Genomic DNA, 20,026 nt, shown 5'->3' with positions numbered 1-20,026 from the left:
ACCACTTGTGAAATATGAGAGGCATCATCCCATTTCCCATTGAAACTATGAGTGAAAATACCGTTTAACTCGAGTTTGTGAGCATGCTTTCTTTCCAGGTAAATCACCAGATTTTGTAGCCCATTACAAACATTTTCTCAAATGGATAAATTACATGATTTTTGCATTTTGGGGTATAGTTGCCATGCTTTTAGCTCTGCAACCAAAGCTGGGTGATTGATTGAAATATGTATTAACAGTTTGCAGAATTACAGTACATTTCAAGCACAAACTCAATACAAAGACTGTTAACTGTGAGTGGACAACCCAATTAAGCATTACACTTGTTTACAAGAGGGTCCACCTTGTTCAATTAATCAAAAACATTTAGAGACTGTATACAAATAGACACTTCTATATATAGTCAAAGAACAGAACAGGAATTCATCATAAGGGAGGTAAAGGGGGAAAAGAAACATATACACAGTAAGGGGAAAAGGGGGGGGGGGGGGTATTCAGATTTTACGGAGGCCAGTTTCGAATCGCAGCCGTCCGTAGGTGCCCTTTGAGAGCGGTTTTGAAGGAGTCAAGGGATTCGCATGTCTTAATGACTGTTGGTAGGGTGTTCCACATTTTGGTGGCATAGGAGCGAAAATAATTTAGTCCCTTGTTTGTGCCGAATCTGGGTTGTACATGGTTCGTTGCACTTCCTCTGGTGTTATGGGTGTGGACTTTGTTAACATTAAGGAAGTATCTAGACAGGTACATGGGTATCTTGGTGGTGTATCGAATCTTGTGGACCAGACCCATTGCAAAATGCTGTACTCTGTCGTCGACCCTAAGCCATTCCAGTCTGTCAAAGTGGGCAGGGGTGAGGTGGGTTCGGGGGGTGAGGCCAAGTAGGTGCCTGACCAGTTTGTTTTGGGAAGTCTGGAGCCTAGTTTTAAGGGCCTTTTGAGGTGCTGTGGTACCAGGAGGTGCATGCATAGTCAAAGAAACCGATTACCTGTTAAGGTCTTCAAGGTGTTTTTGTTGACCAGTGAGGAGATCCTGTAAAGGAATCTTGTTCTTTGGTTGACTTTTTTGATTACGTTGGTGGCCATTTTATCACCGGAAAGATTAGCCTCCAGGATGGAACCTAGGTAGGTAATTTCATCTTTACGTGTGATAACACTGCGCAAAAAACAAGGATTACGGGCAGATATACTACATGTAGAGGCCATGTAAATCCAGTAAATTTACGGGTGATTACGGTTGTTTACCAGCCTGTAATCAGCAAATCTACCGGTATGTAGGTCCAAATTGTACCAACTTAAATATGCAAGGCCCCCTGCTGTGGCTGCTTCCTAGTCACACCTCTTGGGCAAGAATCCCCCCCCCCCCCCATATACACACACTTCATGTAGAAAATGGGCAGATGTCATGAAATTAAGTTTATTGAACTAAAGCAGAAAACACTGAATACAAAATAAACAATATAAATGAACAGCCCTTGGGTGAAAACTTATATATAACCTGAGCTTGCACAAGCACTTTAAAATGTTTTAAAAAAAACAAAAAAAAAACTTTATAAGTTGTACATAAATGGTAAAAAAAGAAAAAAAGCTGATCTACAAGAATGTAATGTGAATGTAATGCACAATCTCTGTAAAGCACCTTGGATAAAGGCACTATATAAATGCACCATTTTGTGTGTGAGTATGTGTGTGTGTGTGTGTGTGTGTGTGTGTGTGTGTGGGGGGGGGGTCCAGGGTGGCCCCCAGACGGTCCAGACGATGGCTTCTTTTCAAAGACTCAGAAAGTCCTGCAAGCAGGCTAAAAAGGGGAAAAAAAGGAAACACAATTAGGATTTATTTAGTTTATCTAAACAAACAAACACAATTCAATGTCTATTCAAAACCGCTCAATACTAAGTCTACGCTTATCACCGGAATGCCTTGATGAATTGAATACACAGCTAGAGCATTAATGGGGAAAAAACAAAAGTCTATATATATTTTCTTACCTGTTATAATGTTTATGTCGGCTGAAGCAATGCATGACGACCTGCTCCTATGCTGTTGAGCATAAGATAGAAGCATATTAGTTTGATTCCAGGAAAAGCATTTCCTGTGAAGGAATACACACAAACATTAGGATTTATTTAGTTGTTTAAACAAACACAATTCAAAAGTCTAATCTTATCACCGGAAATTCCCCTCCCCTCAATGCCTTTATGAATGAAATACACAGGACACTTATGGGGGGGAAAAAGAAACAAAAGTCTATATATTTTCTTACCCGTTATAATGACACCATCTATGTCGGGGAGAGAGTTGATACTGTTGAGGAGAAGTTAGAAGAGAAGTTAGAAGTAGCATTTCCTGGCATCCCATTGTCTCTCAACTCACATGAAAACCTCCCCCACTGACCTCCAACAGGTTGGTGCTGTGTGTGTGTGTGTGTGTGTGTGTGTGTGTGTGTGTGTGTGTGTGTGTGTGTGTGTGTGTGTGTTTTCCTTATCTGCTAACCTACCTTTTAAAACCTCTGGAACCCGTCATAAATGCAAAATGATGTGAAGAACAAACTGTTGAAGAGAAGAACCATAGTTGATTTCTAGAAGGGCTTAAATAAACTTAATACATGTACAGAGCATTTTCTTTCTTTCAAAAAAACGAATAATCAGACAACTCAGACATGTAATTGATAAATGCAAGTGATATAATCAGTTACTTTGGAAAAACAAACAAACATCATAGATAAACCAAGAACCTCTCTCTCTCTCTGATTTGACACAATACACAGCAGCACTTTCGTCTTGTTTTTGTAGACCTTAAGTTAAATGAATAAAAACCTTTACAAAGTCCCAAGTGTCCCGGAGGGTCTGTCGGGTGTAGCCAAGAGCTCCCTGGCCACGCCCATGACTCCTAAAGGGGGAGAGGTGTCTTGTAGCTGCAGTACGGCCAATCCCTGATTGTCCTAGTGGTTAGGATTCGGGGGGGGGGGGGGGGGGGGGGGGGGGGGGACCACAACCCAGGCCTGTCTGGGACCTGACCAGAGGCCTGGGTTATGGTGGTCCCCAAGTTTTGAAGGGGAGTGGGGGGGTGTTTTTAGATCACTACTATGTGTACAGCCTTTATCACACACGTTACAAGGGGGGGGGGGGGGGGGGGGGGGGGTTGGCTGGGAGTAAAAATAAAATAACACAATTAAGTAAAGTCAAATAAAAACCATTTTGGTTCTGACATCTGAGGGCATAATAGGACATGAGGACTTATACCTGTTCAGAATATTGTTTAGCTAAAAAAAAAAAGCCATCACGAGGAGATGGTTGAAAGCAGACCCTCCTAGAGAGGAGCACTGGATGGAAATTATTGAAGAAATATAAGTCACTCATGGAGCAAATTACTAATAATCCGATGACCAAGGTGGAGCTATTTGAAAAACCTTGGGGAAAAAAAATTTGCATTTATACAAGAGTGAATAGTATGTATCTCCGGCCTGATGACTACAACATGACGTAACGATATGATCCACTCCAGAGTACAGACCAGATCACACAGCAATTTTGTAACTCCGACTAGGCTTTCCTCCGGGGGAAAATCCTGGTGACGCGAGGTTAGATCACATGTTTCAGACAACTCACCTCTAGAAGGCCCAGCAGCAACCGTGGCAGCAGGATGGGCCATGGATCTGGCTGGTTTAGCTGAAAGGCATAGGGGTGGCAGTGGTTACTTAATTATTGAACTTATTCATAACAAAAAGCTTAAATTCTGAAAGACAGTCCTGAAGATTGGTTGGACCCTACACTCCAAATCTAGAGGAGTATATAGTTATATTTGTACACAGTACACAGTGACAGTCTCACACTAAGGATTTTCAGTGTATGGTGAACTTACACACAGGGGGTCTGGCAGTGGCTGCTATCTTTGGTCTGACCACCGCCTCTGGCTCCTTGCGCTGCCTTTTCTGCAGAAACGGTGAATCTTTGAGTCATTATAATACTGATGCTAGATAAACCCAGGCTTGTTTCCCTTCCATGCCAGCTTATGATATTCACACGGCAGCCATCTTGCCAGCAAAGTGATACCTAGGTGACACTTCCCATAGACAGCCCATTCATCCAAACAGAAAAGTCCTCTCCAATTATATTAAACACTGTCAAAATCACCAACATTGCAGATGTAGGGAAAGCTTGAATTATCCTCTTTCAATCTGTAACGTTTTTGTTTAATAAAAATCCACCGTAGACATTTCACGAGCTACTTCCTGTCATGAAATTCCTAGCAGATGATTATTTTCTAAGTATCAGAGTATGGAAGCGCTCGTTATCAGTAAAGCAACCTCCTGCTGCCTCCTGCATTATGTGCACATTCAAAACAGGTGGTACGCATGGGCCGTTGAATGATAGTCTAATGACACAAGCCGCCTTTGTTTTGGTGAGTAGCAAAAACGTTCTTTTTATTTACGCTAAAAGACGAGAGGCTGGTCTGCATTCATGCGAGCGGCGGAAGTTGAGAGTAACATAGCTCTAAATGCAACGCATTAGAGCTATGGACCAGAGCATATGAGAAGATCTCCACAAAGGTTTACTCATCAAAACTGATTATAAAATTGTAACCATCAAAGCATGCACTCAACATATAATGGTTATGTGACCATGGCATGTGCATAATATAAAATCTTATATACAACAACTCCACATTCCACAGACTGTTTTACAATAAACAATACACAAATATTTCAATAACGCAGGTCGTGGAAAAGGCATCGCTACCTACCATCCTCCAAACTTTGCCCTGTTAAATCAAGCTACAGACAACACATTCCAAATAACCTCCATTTCCTCTACTGACTTGATAGTCACCAATGTATATAGAGCAACAGTCATGAACAATTCTTACACACATTAACCAACTTCATCCAACACAATTCAAAATCACACTATTATAAAGTTTGTTGTTCAGTGAGATCACTTTCCTCCATAAAGATCTCCCGCACCTTGCGTCTTTGCATACCCTCTTAGCTGTTGGGTAACAGGCTTTTAGGTGAGAGACATGAACAACGCGCATGTCCTCCCCAAAAATGTTCAGATTAAAGACTTCGTTGCACTCCCTCTGGTGTTGTGGGTGTGGACTTCGTTAACATTAGCAAGTCAGGTAAATGCAATAAATCAAGTAACTCAAGACATAACTCAGAGCATAATATAGTAAGTAAATAATACAATAAACAAGCGCTTACATTTTGTCAGTGACGCTTGGGTCTGGAGTGGAGAGCTGTGTCCCGGAGGGTCTGTCGGGTGTAGCCAAGAGCTCCCTGGCCACGCCCATGACTCCTAAAGGGGGAGAGGTGTCTTGTAGCTGCAGTACGGCCAATCCCTGATTGTCCTAGTGGTTAGGATTCGGGGGGGGGGGGGGGGGGGGGGGGGGGGGGGGGGGACCACAACCCAGGCCTGTCTGGGACCTGACCAGAGGCCTGGGTTATGGTGGTCCCCAAGTTTTGAAGGGGAGTGGGGGGGTGTTTTTAGATCACTACTATGTGTACAGCCTTTATCACACACGTTACAAGGGGGGGGGGGGGGGGGGGGGTTGGCTGGGAGTAAAAATAAAATAACACAATTAAGTAAAGTCAAATAAAAACCATTTTGGTTCTGACATCTGAGGGCATAATAGGACATGAGGACTTATACCTGTTCAGAATATTGTTTAGCTAAAAAAAAAAAGCCATCACGAGGAGATGGTTGAAAGCAGACCCTCCTAGAGAGGAGCACTGGATGGAAATTATTGAAGAAATATAAGTCACTCATGGAGCAAATTACTAATAATCCGATGACCAAGGTGGAGCTATTTGAAAAACCTTGGGGAAAAAAAATTTGCATTTATACAAGAGTGAATAGTATGTATCTCCGGCCTGATGACTACAACATGACGTAACGATATGATCCACTCCAGAGTACAGACCAGATCACACAGCAATTTTGTAACTCCGACTAGGCTTTCCTCCGGGGGAAAATCCTGGTGACGCGAGGTTAGATCACATGTTTCAGACAACTCACCTCTAGAAGGCCCAGCAGCAACCGTGGCAGCAGGATGGGCCATGGATCTGGCTGGTTTAGCTGAAAGGCATAGGGGTGGCAGTGGTTACTTAATTATTGAACTTATTCATAACAAAAAGCTTAAATTCTGAAAGACAGTCCTGAAGATTGGTTGGACCCTACACTCCAAATCTAGAGGAGTATATAGTTATATTTGTACACAGTACACAGTGACAGTCTCACACTAAGGATTTTCAGTGTATGGTGAACTTACACACAGGGGGTCTGGCAGTGGCTGCTATCTTTGGTCTGACCACCGCCTCTGGCTCCTTGCGCTGCCTTTTCTGCAGAAACGGTGAATCTTTGAGTCATTATAATACTGATGCTAGATAAACCCAGGCTTGTTTCCCTTCCATGCCAGCTTATGATATTCACACGGCAGCCATCTTGCCAGCAAAGTGATACCTAGGTGACACTTCCCATAGACAGCCCATTCATCCAAACAGAAAAGTCCTCTCCAATTATATTAAACACTGTCAAAATCACCAACATTGCAGATGTAGGGAAAGCTTGAATTATCCTCTTTCAATCTGTAACGTTTTTGTTTAATAAAAATCCACCGTAGACATTTCACGAGCTACTTCCTGTCATGAAATTCCTAGCAGATGATTATTTTCTAAGTATCAGAGTATGGAAGCGCTCGTTATCAGTAAAGCAACCTCCTGCTGCCTCCTGCATTATGTGCACATTCAAAACAGGTGGTACGCATGGGCCGTTGAATGATAGTCTAATGACACAAGCCGCCTTTGTTTTGGTGAGTAGCAAAAACGTTCTTTTTATTTACGCTAAAAGACGAGAGGCTGGTCTGCATTCATGCGAGCGGCGGAAGTTGAGAGTAACATAGCTCTAAATGCAACGCATTAGAGCTATGGACCAGAGCATATGAGAAGATCTCCACAAAGGTTTACTCATCAAAACTGATTATAAAATTGTAACCATCAAAGCATGCACTCAACATATAATGGTTATGTGACCATGGCATGTGCATAATATAAAATCTTATATACAACAACTCCACATTCCACAGACTGTTTTACAATAAACAATACACAAATATTTCAATAACGCAGGTCGTGGAAAAGGCATCGCTACCTACCATCCTCCAAACTTTGCCCTGTTAAATCAAGCTACAGACAACACATTACAAATAACCTCCATTTCCTCTACTGACTTGATAGTCACCAATGTATATAGAGCAACAGTCATGAACAATTCTTACACACATTAACCAACTTCATCCAACACAATTCAAAATCACACTATTATAAAGTTTGTTGTTCAGTGAGATCACTTTCCTCCATAAAGATCTCCCGCACCTTGCGTCTTTGCATACCCTCTTAGCTGTTGGGTAACAGGCTTTTAGGTGAGAGACATGAACAACGCGCATGTCCTCCCCAAAAATGTTCAGATTAAAGACTTCGTTGCACTCCCTCTGGTGTTGTGGGTGTGGACTTCGTTAACATTAGCAAGTCAGGTAAATGCAATAAATCAAGTAACTCAAGACATAACTCAGAGCATAATATAGTAAGTAAATAATACAATAAACAAGCGCTTACATTTTGTCAGTGACGCTTGGGTCTGGAGTGGAGAGCTGTGTCCCGGAGGGTCTGTCGGGTGTAGCCAAGAGCTCCCTGGCCACGCCCATGACTCCTAAAGGGGGAGAGGTGTCTTGTAGCTGCAGTACGGCCAATCCCTGATTGTCCTAGTGGTTAGGATTCGGGGGGGGGGGGGGGGGGGGGGGGGGACCACAACCCAGGCCTGTCTGGGACCTGACCAGAGGCCTGGGTTATGGTGGTCCCCAAGTTTTGAAGGGGAGTGGGGGGGTGTTTTTAGATCACTACTATGTGTACAGCCTTTATCACACACGTTACAAGGGGGGGGGGGGGGGGGGGGTTGGCTGGGAGTAAAAATAAAATAACACAATTAAGTAAAGTCAAATAAAAACCATTTTGGTTCTGACATCTGAGGGCATAATAGGACATGAGGACTTATACCTGTTCAGAATATTGTTTAGCTAAAAAAAAAAAGCCATCACGAGGAGATGGTTGAAAGCAGACCCTCCTAGAGAGGAGCACTGGATGGAAATTATTGAAGAAATATAAGTCACTCATGGAGCAAATTACTAATAATCCGATGACCAAGGTGGAGCTATTTGAAAAACCTTGGGGAAAAAAAATTTGCATTTATACAAGAGTGAATAGTATGTATCTCCGGCCTGATGACTACAACATGACGTAACGATATGATCCACTCCAGAGTACAGACCAGATCACACAGCAATTTTGTAACTCCAACTAGGCTTTCCTCCGGGGGAAAATCCTGGTGACGCGAGGTTAGATCACATGTTTCAGACAACTCACCTCTAGAAGGCCCAGCAGCAACCGTGGCAGCAGGATGGGCCATGGATCTGGCTGGTTTAGCTGAAAGGCATAGGGGTGGCAGTGGTTACTTAATTATTGAACTTATTCATAACAAAAAGCTTAAATTCTGAAAGACAGTCCTGAAGATTGGTTGGACCCTACACTCCAAATCTAGAGGAGTATATAGTTATATTTGTACACAGTACACAGTGACAGTCTCACACTAAGGATTTTCAGTGTATGGTGAACTTACACACAGGGGGTCTGGCAGTGGCTGCTATCTTTGGTCTGACCACCGCCTCTGGCTCCTTGCGCTGCCTTTTCTGCAGAAACGGTGAATCTTTGAGTCATTATAATACTGATGCTAGATAAACCCAGGCTTGTTTCCCTTCCATGCCAGCTTATGATATTCACACGGCAGCCATCTTGCCAGCAAAGTGATACCTAGGTGACACTTCCCATAGACAGCCCATTCATCCAAACAGAAAAGTCCTCTCCAATTATATTAAACACTGTCAAAATCACCAACATTGCAGATGTAGGGAAAGCTTGAATTATCCTCTTTCAATCTGTAACGTTTTTGTTTAATAAAAATCCACCGTAGACATTTCACGAGCTACTTCCTGTCATGAAATTCCTAGCAGATGATTATTTTCTAAGTATCAGAGTATGGAAGCGCTCGTTATCAGTAAAGCAACCTCCTGCTGCCTCCTGCATTATGTGCACATTCAAAACAGGTGGTACGCATGGGCCGTTGAATGATAGTCTAATGACACAAGCCGCCTTTGTTTTGGTGAGTAGCAAAAACGTTCTTTTTATTTACGCTAAAAGACGAGAGGCTGGTCTGCATTCATGCGAGCGGCGGAAGTTGAGAGTAACATAGCTCTAAATGCAACGCATTAGAGCTATGGACCAGAGCATATGAGAAGATCTCCACAAAGGTTTACTCATCAAAACTGATTATAAAATTGTAACCATCAAAGCATGCACTCAACATATAATGGTTATGTGACCATGGCATGTGCATAATATAAAATCTTATATACAACAACTCCACATTCCACAGACTGTTTTACAATAAACAATACACAAATATTTCAATAACGCAGGTCGTGGAAAAGGCATCGCTACCTACCATCCTCCAAACTTTGCCCTGTTAAATCAAGCTACAGACAACACATTCCAAATAACCTCCATTTCCTCTACTGACTTGATAGTCACCAATGTATATAGAGCAACAGTCATGAACAATTCTTACACACATTAACCAACTTCATCCAACACAATTCAAAATCACACTATTATAAAGTTTGTTGTTCAGTGAGATCACTTTCCTCCATAAAGATCTCCCGCACCTTGCGTCTTTGCATACCCTCTTAGCTGTTGGGTAACAGGCTTTTAGGTGAGAGACATGAACAACGCGCATGTCCTCCCCAAAAATGTTCAGATTAAAGACTTCGTTGCACTCCCTCTGGTGTTGTGGGTGTGGACTTCGTTAACATTAGCAAGTCAGGTAAATGCAATAAATCAAGTAACTCAAGACATAACTCAGAGCATAATATAGTAAGTAAATAATACAATAAACAAGCGCTTACATTTTGTCAGTGACGCTTGGGTCTGGAGTGGAGAGCTGTGTCCCGGAGGGTCTGTCGGGTGTAGCCAAGAGCTCCCTGGCCACGCCCATGACTCCTAAAGGGGGAGAGGTGTCTTGTAGCTGCAGTACGGCCAATCCCTGATTGTCCTAGTGGTTAGGATTCGGGGGGGGGGGGACCACAACCCAGGCCTGTCTGGGACCTGACCAGAGGCCTGGGTTATGGTGGTCCCCAAGTTTTGAAGGGGAGTGGGGGGGTGTTTTTAGATCACTGCTATGTGTACAGCCTTTATCACACACGTTACAAGGGGGGGGGGGGGGGGTTGGCTGGGAGTAAAAATAAAATAACACAATTAAGTAAAGTCAAATAAAAACCATTTTGGTTCTGACATCTGAGGGCATAATAGGACATGAGGACTTATACCTGTTCAGAATATTGTTTAGCTAAAAAAAAAAAGCCATCACGAGGAGATGGTTGAAAGCAGACCCTCCTAGAGAGGAGCACTGGATGGAAATTATTGAAGAAATATAAGTCACTCATGGAGCAAATTACTAATAATCCGATGACCAAGGTGGAGCTATTTGAAAAACCTTGGGGAAAAAAAAATTGCATTTATACAAGAGTGAATAGTATGTATCTCCGGCCTGATGACTACAACATGACGTAACGATATGATCCACTCCAGAGTACAGACCAGATCACACAGCAATTTTGTAACTCCGACTAGGCTTTCCTCCGGGGGAAAATCCTGGTGACGCGAGGTTAGATCACATGTTTCAGACAACTCACCTCTAGAAGGCCCAGCAGCAACCGTGGCAGCAGGATGGGCCATGGATCTGGCTGGTTTAGCTGAAAGGCATAGGGGTGGCAGTGGTTACTTAATTATTGAACTTATTCATAACAAAAAGCTTAAATTCTGAAAGACAGTCCTGAAGATTGGTTGGACCCTACACTCCAAATCTAGAGGAGTATATAGTTATATTTGTACACAGTACACAGTGACAGTCTCACACTAAGGATTTTCAGTGTATGGTGAACTTACACACAGGGGGTCTGGCAGTGGCTGCTATCTTTGGTCTGACCACCGCCTCTGGCTCCTTGCGCTGCCTTTTCTGCAGAAACGGTGAATCTTTGAGTCATTATAATACTGATGCTAGATAAACCCAGGCTTGTTTCCCTTCCATGCCAGCTTATGATATTCACACGGCAGCCATCTTGCCAGCAAAGTGATACCTAGGTGACACTTCCCATAGACAGCCCATTCATCCAAACAGAAAAGTCCTCTCCAATTATATTAAACACTGTCAAAATCACCAACATTGCAGATGTAGGGAAAGCTTGAATTATCCTCTTTCAATCTGTAACGTTTTTGTTTAATAAAAATCCACCGTAGACATTTCACGAGCTACTTCCTGTCATGAAATTCCTAGCAGATGATTATTTTCTAAGTATCAGAGTATGGAAGCGCTCGTTATCAGTAAAGCAACCTCCTGCTGCCTCCTGCATTATGTGCACATTCAAAACAGGTGGTACGCATGGGCCGTTGAATGATAGTCTAATGACACAAGCCGCCTTTGTTTTGGTGAGTAGCAAAAACGTTCTTTTTATTTACGCTAAAAGACGAGAGGCTGGTCTGCATTCATGCGAGCGGCGGAAGTTGAGAGTAACATAGCTCTAAATGCAACGCATTAGAGCTATGGACCAGAGCATATGAGAAGATCTCCACAAAGGTTTACTCATCAAAACTGATTATAAAATTGTAACCATCAAAGCATGCACTCAACATATAATGGTTATGTGACCATGGCATGTGCATAATATAAAATCTTATATACAACAACTCCACATTCCACAGACTGTTTTACAATAAACAATACACAAATATTTCAATAACGCAGGTCGTGGAAAACGCATCGCTACCTACCATCCTCCAAACTTTGCCCTGTTAAATCAAGCTACAGACAACACATTCCAAATAACCTCCATTTCCTCTACTGACTTGATAGTCACCAATGTATATAGAGCAACAGTCATGAACAATTCTTACACACATTAACCAACTTCATCCAACACAATTCAAAATCACACTATTATAAAGTTTGTTGTTCAGTGAGATCACTTTCCTCCATAAAGATCTCCCGCACCTTGCGTCTTTGCATACCCTCTTAGCTGTTGGGTAACAGGCTTTTAGGTGAGAGACATGAACAACGCGCATGTCCTCCCCAAAAATGTTCAGATTAAAGACTTCGTTGCACTCCCTCTGGTGTTGTGGGTGTGGACTTCGTTAACATTAGCAAGTCAGGTAAATGCAATAAATCAAGTAACTCAAGACATAACTCAGAGCATAATATAGTAAGTAAATAATACAATAAACAAGCGCTTACATTTTGTCAGTGACGCTTGGGTCTGGAGTGGAGAGCTGTGTGAGTGAACTGTGTGTGGAGTGAGTGTTTGTAGGGGACCACACCTGAGCTGACAATGGCAATCAGCCCAGAGTGCTGATGGCAGACACCTGTGGGTGATTGGTGCAGTTGTGGTGGTGGAAGGGGAGTTGAGTTGTGAATGGCTTTGTATTGCCTGAGGAAATTCTCAACACACACACACATTCTAATGGGCGATCTTAATTTCTGCCAAAAACAAAACCCACACCATCCACTAAAACAATTATTAGAAGAATAAAACTTCCACCCAGCCATAGAGCCCCCTACAGCCACACACATGGACGGCAGATGTCTTGATCAAATTTACATTAATTGACTCCACACGTTGCCTGCACAAACACCTCAGTACACACTTGCTATTACTCTGATCATGAACCAATTTCCATTACACTCACACTACAATAATTTATACATTTTCCACTCTACTCCACTCTACTCTACTCAATGGCCACTACTCCACCTCAACACACACACGTCATCACACAGCACGTTTTCGTTTTCAGGAAGTAATTAAAAAATCACACCCGTGTGAACTGAGTGGTGCAACTATGTCGGTGATGTCAGTGACGTCACATACTAACCATAGCAACCATGCTCACCCGTACAGGCACAAACACACACGGGTACTAACAAAGCCAGTTTGCACCACTCAAAAATAAAAGAAACCGCCAGCAATCCACCAGCAATCAAACACAAATGTTTGGTCAAACCATGTGACTCCCATTGGAAAAGCATTGTGGTGGCCTAAAAAAAACAAAAAATCACACCCGTGTTAAGTGAGTGGTGCAACTCCATGTGGGGGTCCCCGGGGGGTCTCCGGAAGTTCCAGACCCACAGGACCACAGCCAGGGTGCCGGCCTGGTTCCGGTGAGCCGCCCCACATCCGAAACGGTAGAGAAATGAAAGAGTTACCATGTGGGGGTATCGGGGGGTCCCCGGGGAGTTCCCGGGGGGTCCCCGGATCATCCAGACCCCCAGGAACACACCCAGGGCCAGACCAATTCCGGCGAGCCGCCCCACGTCCGAAACGGTTGAGAAATGACAGAGTTAACGTGTGGGTGTTCCTCTACTGTACCCTCTACTGTACTAGGTGGTAATGTATTTGAGAGGAGTGTTCCTTAGAAATGAATGGGAAACAGAATGGTCAGCATGCCACACACACACACACACACACACACACACACACACACACACACACACACACACACACACACACACACACACACACACACACACACACACACACACACTTTAAAATGGTCATATCTCCTTCAAATATTTTCCAATTTCATTGAATGATACATCATATGAAAGCTTACATTCTGTACTTTAATAATCTGTAAAACTGAAAAATTACTCTGGTCAAGATGAGGGCCTATTTGACAGACCCGGTCACATTTGTGTTTTCAAAATTATTCAAAATGTTTCAATTCAAACACTTTAAAAAAATGTTCAATAATAACAGATGTGCAAGCTCACAGTGCGGCAACCACTAACACAACATTGTGAGCAATAAGTAGACGCATCTACGCATTGTAGACGAACAACAACACAACCAGCCCAGCACGGAAAACACACGGTCAGTGGCCACAGATAAAGTGTGTGTCTCTCTCACTCGGATCTCACTGCGACACACATTTGTGGCGTTCGATCCGCCACAGGCAGGTCGAGCTTACAATACAAGAACAGAAATAGCTTTACACTTGGAAAGGCCCTGAGAAAAGGCACCACAAACAGATCTTTTCATTTTGAAAGCATTTTATTAGTTTAAAATGATATATAGTACAAAATGTATACACCAATACCCTTACGTTTCTCAGTTCCCCTGCATAAAATATTTCAATCTGTTCAGCTCGTGCCACATATTAGTATCTATAAGATACATTAGATTGTAATTTCCTCATACACAATAGTTGATGACAAAGATATGGCAATAGTACCTTTGTAACATTAAAAACTTATCAGCAATTTTTTGGTGGACACATTTCAAGACTTCAATACAATAAAATTATACATTGTACTGTAAAAGTTGCATTGCAATCTGCCCATATTTTACAAGATTTTCAAATTCATGTATTTCTTTTCATCAAGTGTCAACAAAAAAAAGGTAATGATACATGTTTTTTTATACATTTATAAAAATGGTGTGTGAATGTCAGCAGGCTTTTCCCTTTTTAATACCTGCTGTAACAGAGTTGACATACAACACCGGTTCTCAACACCTGGTCCCGGGCCCCACTAGGGGTCTGACAGTGTACAAATGGAAATCATTTTAAATCTTTGGGACCCCAATCTGCACAATACAAATGATGTGTTTAGTTAACTCTGAGAGTGTACAAATCTCATTTTTGTATATTCTCAGAGTTACAGACCCTGTAAGGTTCCATTTGGACCCCCTATTGGTCCGCGGATCCAAGTATGAAAACCAGTGACATATAGTTTTTATTTTATTTAATTATTGTATTTTTTTTTTTTTTACAAGGCAACTTTTCATAAATCAATAAGAATAAATACCAGACCCCTCCGCAGTGATATTGTACCTGTTTATAAACATTTCATATATATATATATATTTGTATAATATATACTCATAACATATAAACTTGTAAAAAATATCTTTTAAAACGTTTCTCCTTCCTAATATGACATATAAAGTGGTGAGGGTAGTTTGTGATTTGTGTGATTGACATCTGACGGGACCGAGAGAGAAAAACGCAAAAAACAAAAGTAACAATAGGCATGCATCATCAGTTTCCATGGAAACACAGGGTGTGTGTGTGGCTCTTCCAGTTGATTGGCTGTGGCATTTCGCACTTAGCTACCTCGTCCAATGGGGGGCTTTGTGACCAAAAGAAAAAAAACGGTTCATGAATAATTAACCGCTTGCTGTCGACTCGGCGGGTTTCAAACCTGAACCAATCACAGCATGAGTCTCATTGACTGGCGGGACTCCTTGACCCCGCCGCCCCCGGGGTCATGGGGTGGGTCGTCTTGGGGGAAGGTCACCTTGTCTGGCGTGTATTCGTTCCGCTTCAGATCTAAAAAACACCAAAAGGAGAAGAGAAGGTCAGAACCGTCGCTGTCGGGTGGACACGTTTTCAGGAAATGGATAAAAGAACCGTTTGTTCTGATGGATCTAATCTAGTTATGATTTTAGTCACGAGCTCTTTGTTCATGCTTTTTACTACGTATGAAACAAACAGAAAAACCTAAGCGGTTTCTTTTCCACTAAAAAAAAAAAAGTATCAACAATAGGCATTAGGCAATCTACAAGCTCACAACAGGTCAGCTTACCATTCTCCAGTGGGTTTTTTTGTTTGTTTGTTTTTTATCTGGTAGGTAGGTACAGGGTCGAAATGTTCTTATAATCGTCGTGGGGGCACGCCACGCACCCAAATGGACCCTTTCACGAGTCCATTTGGTTTAAGCATTCGCTCTCAAGAGTTAAAGATCTATAATGGTGCATTTGGTTACCAACTAAACATCATTTATCTGGGGACCACCTGGAAACCCTTATACCACTGATTTAGTCAGTTGTGTGCTTTTTAATAGTTTGACGGCCGCTAATTGACCCTATGGGAGCCGACCCAGGGCAAAGCCAGGAGGGGAAAGAAGCGTACCACCTAATGTAGACGTGCTGCGGCGCGACAGCTTGGCTGACAACACCGCAGAGCTCAAGAACCTGATGTTGGATAGGAATTTGTGGAGGGCAGCGATCCAGGAATCCCGAGTTGGTGTTGGCTAGACCTCACTCTCGCAGTACTTACTTACTGTTTGATCCAGTGTTGCGCCGCTGCGTAATACGACATCCCCGCTATTTGTTTTATGTGTCTAAATCGCATCGCATTAATAATAACAAAAAAAGTCCGCCTCTGCCGCGCAGCAGGGAGAGAGAGCTTCATGTTATGACGACGAAACCGGAAATCGATGCTGGGCTGCTAGGGCTTCTGGGAAATTGAGTCCAATGCAAGCGGACGGTGGTTTTGTCTCACTACAACAGCCTCCCAGCCCCCTCCTTTCTGCTTGGCAAGATGGCGGGTGGTGTGATCGTTCAAAAACAAACTGAGGAACGGATCTGGACCGGATTTTCACGGATCAAACGCCAAAATACTTCAGCGTATGATCTAAAGGTAATAAAACAATCCAGGCAGCGTAGGATATTTAATTAAAAGGCGGGTTCCGCGTGATGTGGCGTCAAACTGTTAATAAATCTCACACGCTATTAACCCATTTTGGGCGGGAACCCCTTTTGGTGTTAGCATGATGTTATGCTTTAGCTATTGAAAAAGAGTGGCACGCTACGAGCTTATAGGTCTGCTATTTTTGAAAAATCAATAAAAATGCCGCACAGATCTTTGAATATTCTTTCAGAGCGAACTTTTTTTTTTTTCCCGACGTCAGGCCTAAATGGGTTAAGGCAGTGGCAGCCAGCGGTTGCACGCGCCACACAAGATGCCCTTTTCTTTCCACTTGAGCATCTGCCCCTCAAAATGTCTCTGCACGCCACTGTTTGAACTTGAATCAGGATCAAGTAACAGTTTTGGACATACAATATGAGGGTCCACCCGACAAGAGTGAAGAGACATTATACTCGTGTCGTACAGTTGGAGGCCATCGATATTGTCCTTTTCTTTTTGCTGAGGTTTGCGTGATCTGCGCAAAAGGACAGTTAACCCAAATAGCAGATCTACAAGCTCATAGCGCGCCACCGAGTGGCGCGCTACGAGCTTGTAGGTCTGCTATTTTTGAAAAATCGTGAAAATATTTATTTCAGAAAACTGGAGGATTTAGAAGGATTTTTTAAAATTTTGAGGTCAGGCCTAAATGGGTCAATATCGGTGGCACCCAACTGTATGACACGTGATACAATTTGGCACATGGAGTGTCCCTCACCAGGAAGTTTGAGTTTCCTACAGCAGGAGTTGCAGTGGTGTTTTGCCCGGAAGTTCCTGATGGCGTCGTCCCCAAGGTTGGCAGGCCCAAAGATCATGTCATATGACCTGTACCATCAACACACCAGTACTTTAATAGTAGCAAAACAATTATTCCTAAATGCATTTAAATAAAAGCAGGTGAAAATGGTAAAAGCAGAATTAAGGGTTGAAAAGGGGTCTGTAAAAAGTTAAGTTTGGGAAAAGTGGTGGCTGTTGAGGTAAACGTGCGGCTTCTTGAGCCTGACACAGAGCCACCCTCAACAAGCTGGGATGCTGAAGATGAGGCACGAGAGTCAGACATCCACCAAGTCCATGGAGAGGATATGGAGCCCTGAGAGTAGGGGGTGCAACAGTTAATCCAACTAGCCATTATGAGGAATAATTGAATAAGACTAGACCGGTCTAGTTTTGGACTGGGCTCCACAGACGTCAGGATTACTGCACTGTAACCACCCATCTGTGCAATACTCCACATATCACTTGACAGAACTATCTCATATTTTCTCACAAGCCTCCACATTATTGGCAACCTCAGGCAATCATTGAAGCCCACGGGTCGGGTTAGCCAATCAGGCAGAGATATACGATCCAATGATGACACCATTGTCATTTCTTATTAATTCCACCCTGAATATTGATGTTAACACCATTTTTGCTAGGGACGTGTATACACGTCTTTTATATAAAAACCATGGGGTGCTAAGGACGTGTATACCTTTGGTCTTTTTGAGTGGTGTAAACCACTCCTACAACTGGCTTTGTTAGTTTACGTGTCTGTTCGTACCAAAAAATGAGCATGGTTGCTATGGTCACCCAGTTCACACGGGTGTGATTTAATTACGTCAGACATTACGTCAGACCACAGCTGATCAGTCTATATAAGACCTTACACCACTCAGTTCACACGGGTGTGATTTCTTATTATATTAAAACATTTTTTTACTCCTTGTTGATTTGCGCATGCACACTGCCGTTCACTTCCTTGTTTGCGGCTCCAAAATAATTGCTCGTATCTCCTAATCTCGGAAACTCCATGGTTTCAACGAGCCTCTCGTTTGGAATATTAACGCTTCTAGAGAGACTTTAGCGTGACCAGCGCAAGGTAAGAATGGAAGATTATGCCTCCCGGTTTTGGGGCGGGGGGAAGAGAAGGCGGGGCTTTTCAGAGTAAAATCTGCCACATCTGCTGGCACTCTTAGCGCCTATATTTTGAAATATGCTGGCGCATCCGTTGTGTTAAAGGAGCATTCAGTGATTCGGGTGATTTGGAAACCCCTCCTGGTCCGCCCCGGTAACAAGATGTGCACATGCACGCACTACAGTGGGGAGACACGCGACAGGCCAACAGCTCGCACACCAAGGCCCCACTCGATCATGATTGGCGGAAGGCCCCTCTCTATCCTGATTAGATGAAGGCTTGGCCACCTAGCCAAAAACGAAACCTAAGGTTTTTTGACCCCCAGGGGTTAACTGGGGACAGGGAGGAACTCCTTTTATGGTCAGCACACTCTATAGTAGGGAGGAGTATCACAACAAAACAAAAAAATAAGTGATATTTGAATTAAGTGAAATCACTGAATATACCTTTAAGTTTGCAACCCTAGAGCTACATCATGCTTGCCTTTTATGTAATGCCGGACAACAACTTACCCCTTCTCACCACTCTTAATGACGGATGGATCAGTCAGAATCTCCCCGACACCTGAGAAAACACACACACACACACACACACACACATGCACAGACACACACAACCAATGGTCGGAAGAAGTACTCGGACGCATTGTGAGCTTGTAAATCACGTATTTTCAAGAGACCTGGGGAATAACGACCCCCTAGTGGCGAGGTTACGTATATACGGACCTGGGAATAAAACAATTAAGGAGAAGGGGCGGAAGGAGACGCTTTCACATACTTACAGTACACTTATTTGAAAACAAAAAACAGGGGTCAACATTCAGCAAGATACAAATAAAAGTAGAAAGGAAGGGAGAATAAAAATAAAAATAGAGAGAAGCATAGAATGAGCGATAGCAACACACAATACTTTCACTTGTTTTTTTGTTTTTTTTCAGCAAAAGTCTGATTGGACAGGTTTGATATATTCGGTCCATTGTGGTAGGTGTGTGTGTGTGTGTGTGTGTGTGTGTGTGTGTGTGTGACGGTCACCTTGCAGGTCCAGCACCAGCAGCTCTCCTCTAGTGTACTCATAACTCCAGTGGCTGAAGGCCAGCATGGTCTCCTCCAGGAGGTTGGTGGGGACAATCTCATCGCCGTTGTTGTTGTTGAACTTCCTGAACTCTCCGGTGATGCACTCCTCGATGGCGAACCACTGGCCGGCCGAGTGACAGTACAACAGAAATACCTCCAGGAACCTGTGTGTGCGCGGACGCAAGAACAACAACAACCACCTTCAAAAGAGAGAACACAAACTCATCAAAAAGATGATTTTTGTTTTTCTCTTTTTTTTTTGAGTGGTGTAAACCACTCCTACAACTGGCTTTGTTAGTGCAGAAAAAATGAGCATGGTTGCTATGTTCACCCAGGTGTGATTTCATTACGTCAGACATGATTTCATTACGTCAGACAGGCCTTACACCACTCAGTTCACACGGGTGTGATTTTTTTATTATTTTTTGTATACAGG

General features: G+C 43.0%; 1 protein-coding gene and 4 long non-coding RNA genes across 7 annotated transcripts in view; all 5 read right to left on the bottom strand.

Moving 5' to 3' along the window:
- Nucleotides 1–3,263: 3,263 nt before the first annotated feature.
- Nucleotides 3,264–5,298, bottom strand: LOC306920392. The gene is made up of 3 exons (XR_013789651.1): nt 5,200–5,298; nt 3,858–3,927; nt 3,264–3,664 (listed from the first exon to the last, which is right to left on the bottom strand). It is a non-coding gene; the product is annotated as an uncharacterized lncRNA (long non-coding RNA).
- Nucleotides 5,299–5,672: 374 nt separating this feature from the next.
- Nucleotides 5,673–7,690, bottom strand: LOC306920391. The gene is made up of 3 exons (XR_013789650.1): nt 7,609–7,690; nt 6,267–6,336; nt 5,673–6,073 (listed from the first exon to the last, which is right to left on the bottom strand). It is a non-coding gene; the product is annotated as an uncharacterized lncRNA (long non-coding RNA).
- A 388-nt stretch (nt 7,691–8,078) lies between these two features.
- On the bottom strand, nt 8,079–10,196 carry LOC306920394. The gene is made up of 3 exons (XR_013789653.1): nt 10,008–10,196; nt 8,666–8,735; nt 8,079–8,472 (listed from the first exon to the last, which is right to left on the bottom strand). It is a non-coding gene; the product is annotated as an uncharacterized lncRNA (long non-coding RNA).
- Nucleotides 10,197–10,727: 531 nt separating this feature from the next.
- Nucleotides 10,728–12,429, bottom strand: LOC306920393. The gene is made up of 3 exons (XR_013789652.1): nt 12,389–12,429; nt 11,047–11,116; nt 10,728–10,853 (listed from the first exon to the last, which is right to left on the bottom strand). It is a non-coding gene; the product is annotated as an uncharacterized lncRNA (long non-coding RNA).
- A 1,768-nt stretch (nt 12,430–14,197) lies between these two features.
- trpm7 (transient receptor potential cation channel, subfamily M, member 7) overlaps nt 14,198–20,026 on the bottom strand; it is a 102,086-nt gene continuing 96,257 nt past the window's right edge. For all 3 annotated transcript variants that reach the window (XM_079496649.1, XM_079496650.1, XM_079496651.1), the window contains 4 exons: nt 19,549–19,754; nt 19,030–19,081; nt 17,339–17,445; nt 14,198–15,483 (listed from right to left, as the gene is read on the bottom strand). In XM_079496649.1, coding sequence (XP_079352775.1) covers nt 15,365–15,483; nt 17,339–17,445; nt 19,030–19,081; nt 19,549–19,754 — 484 coding nt within the window. In that variant the 3' untranslated portion in view covers nt 14,198–15,364. The remainder of the gene's footprint in view (nt 15,484–17,338; nt 17,446–19,029; nt 19,082–19,548; nt 19,755–20,026) is intronic.

The sequence above is a fragment of the Electrona antarctica genome, assembly GCF_951216825.1.
Source record: "Electrona antarctica genome assembly, chromosome: 3".
Classification (NCBI taxonomy): domain Eukaryota; kingdom Metazoa; phylum Chordata; class Actinopteri; order Myctophiformes; family Myctophidae; genus Electrona; species Electrona antarctica.
This window is presented reverse-complemented; position numbering and strand designations above follow the sequence as displayed.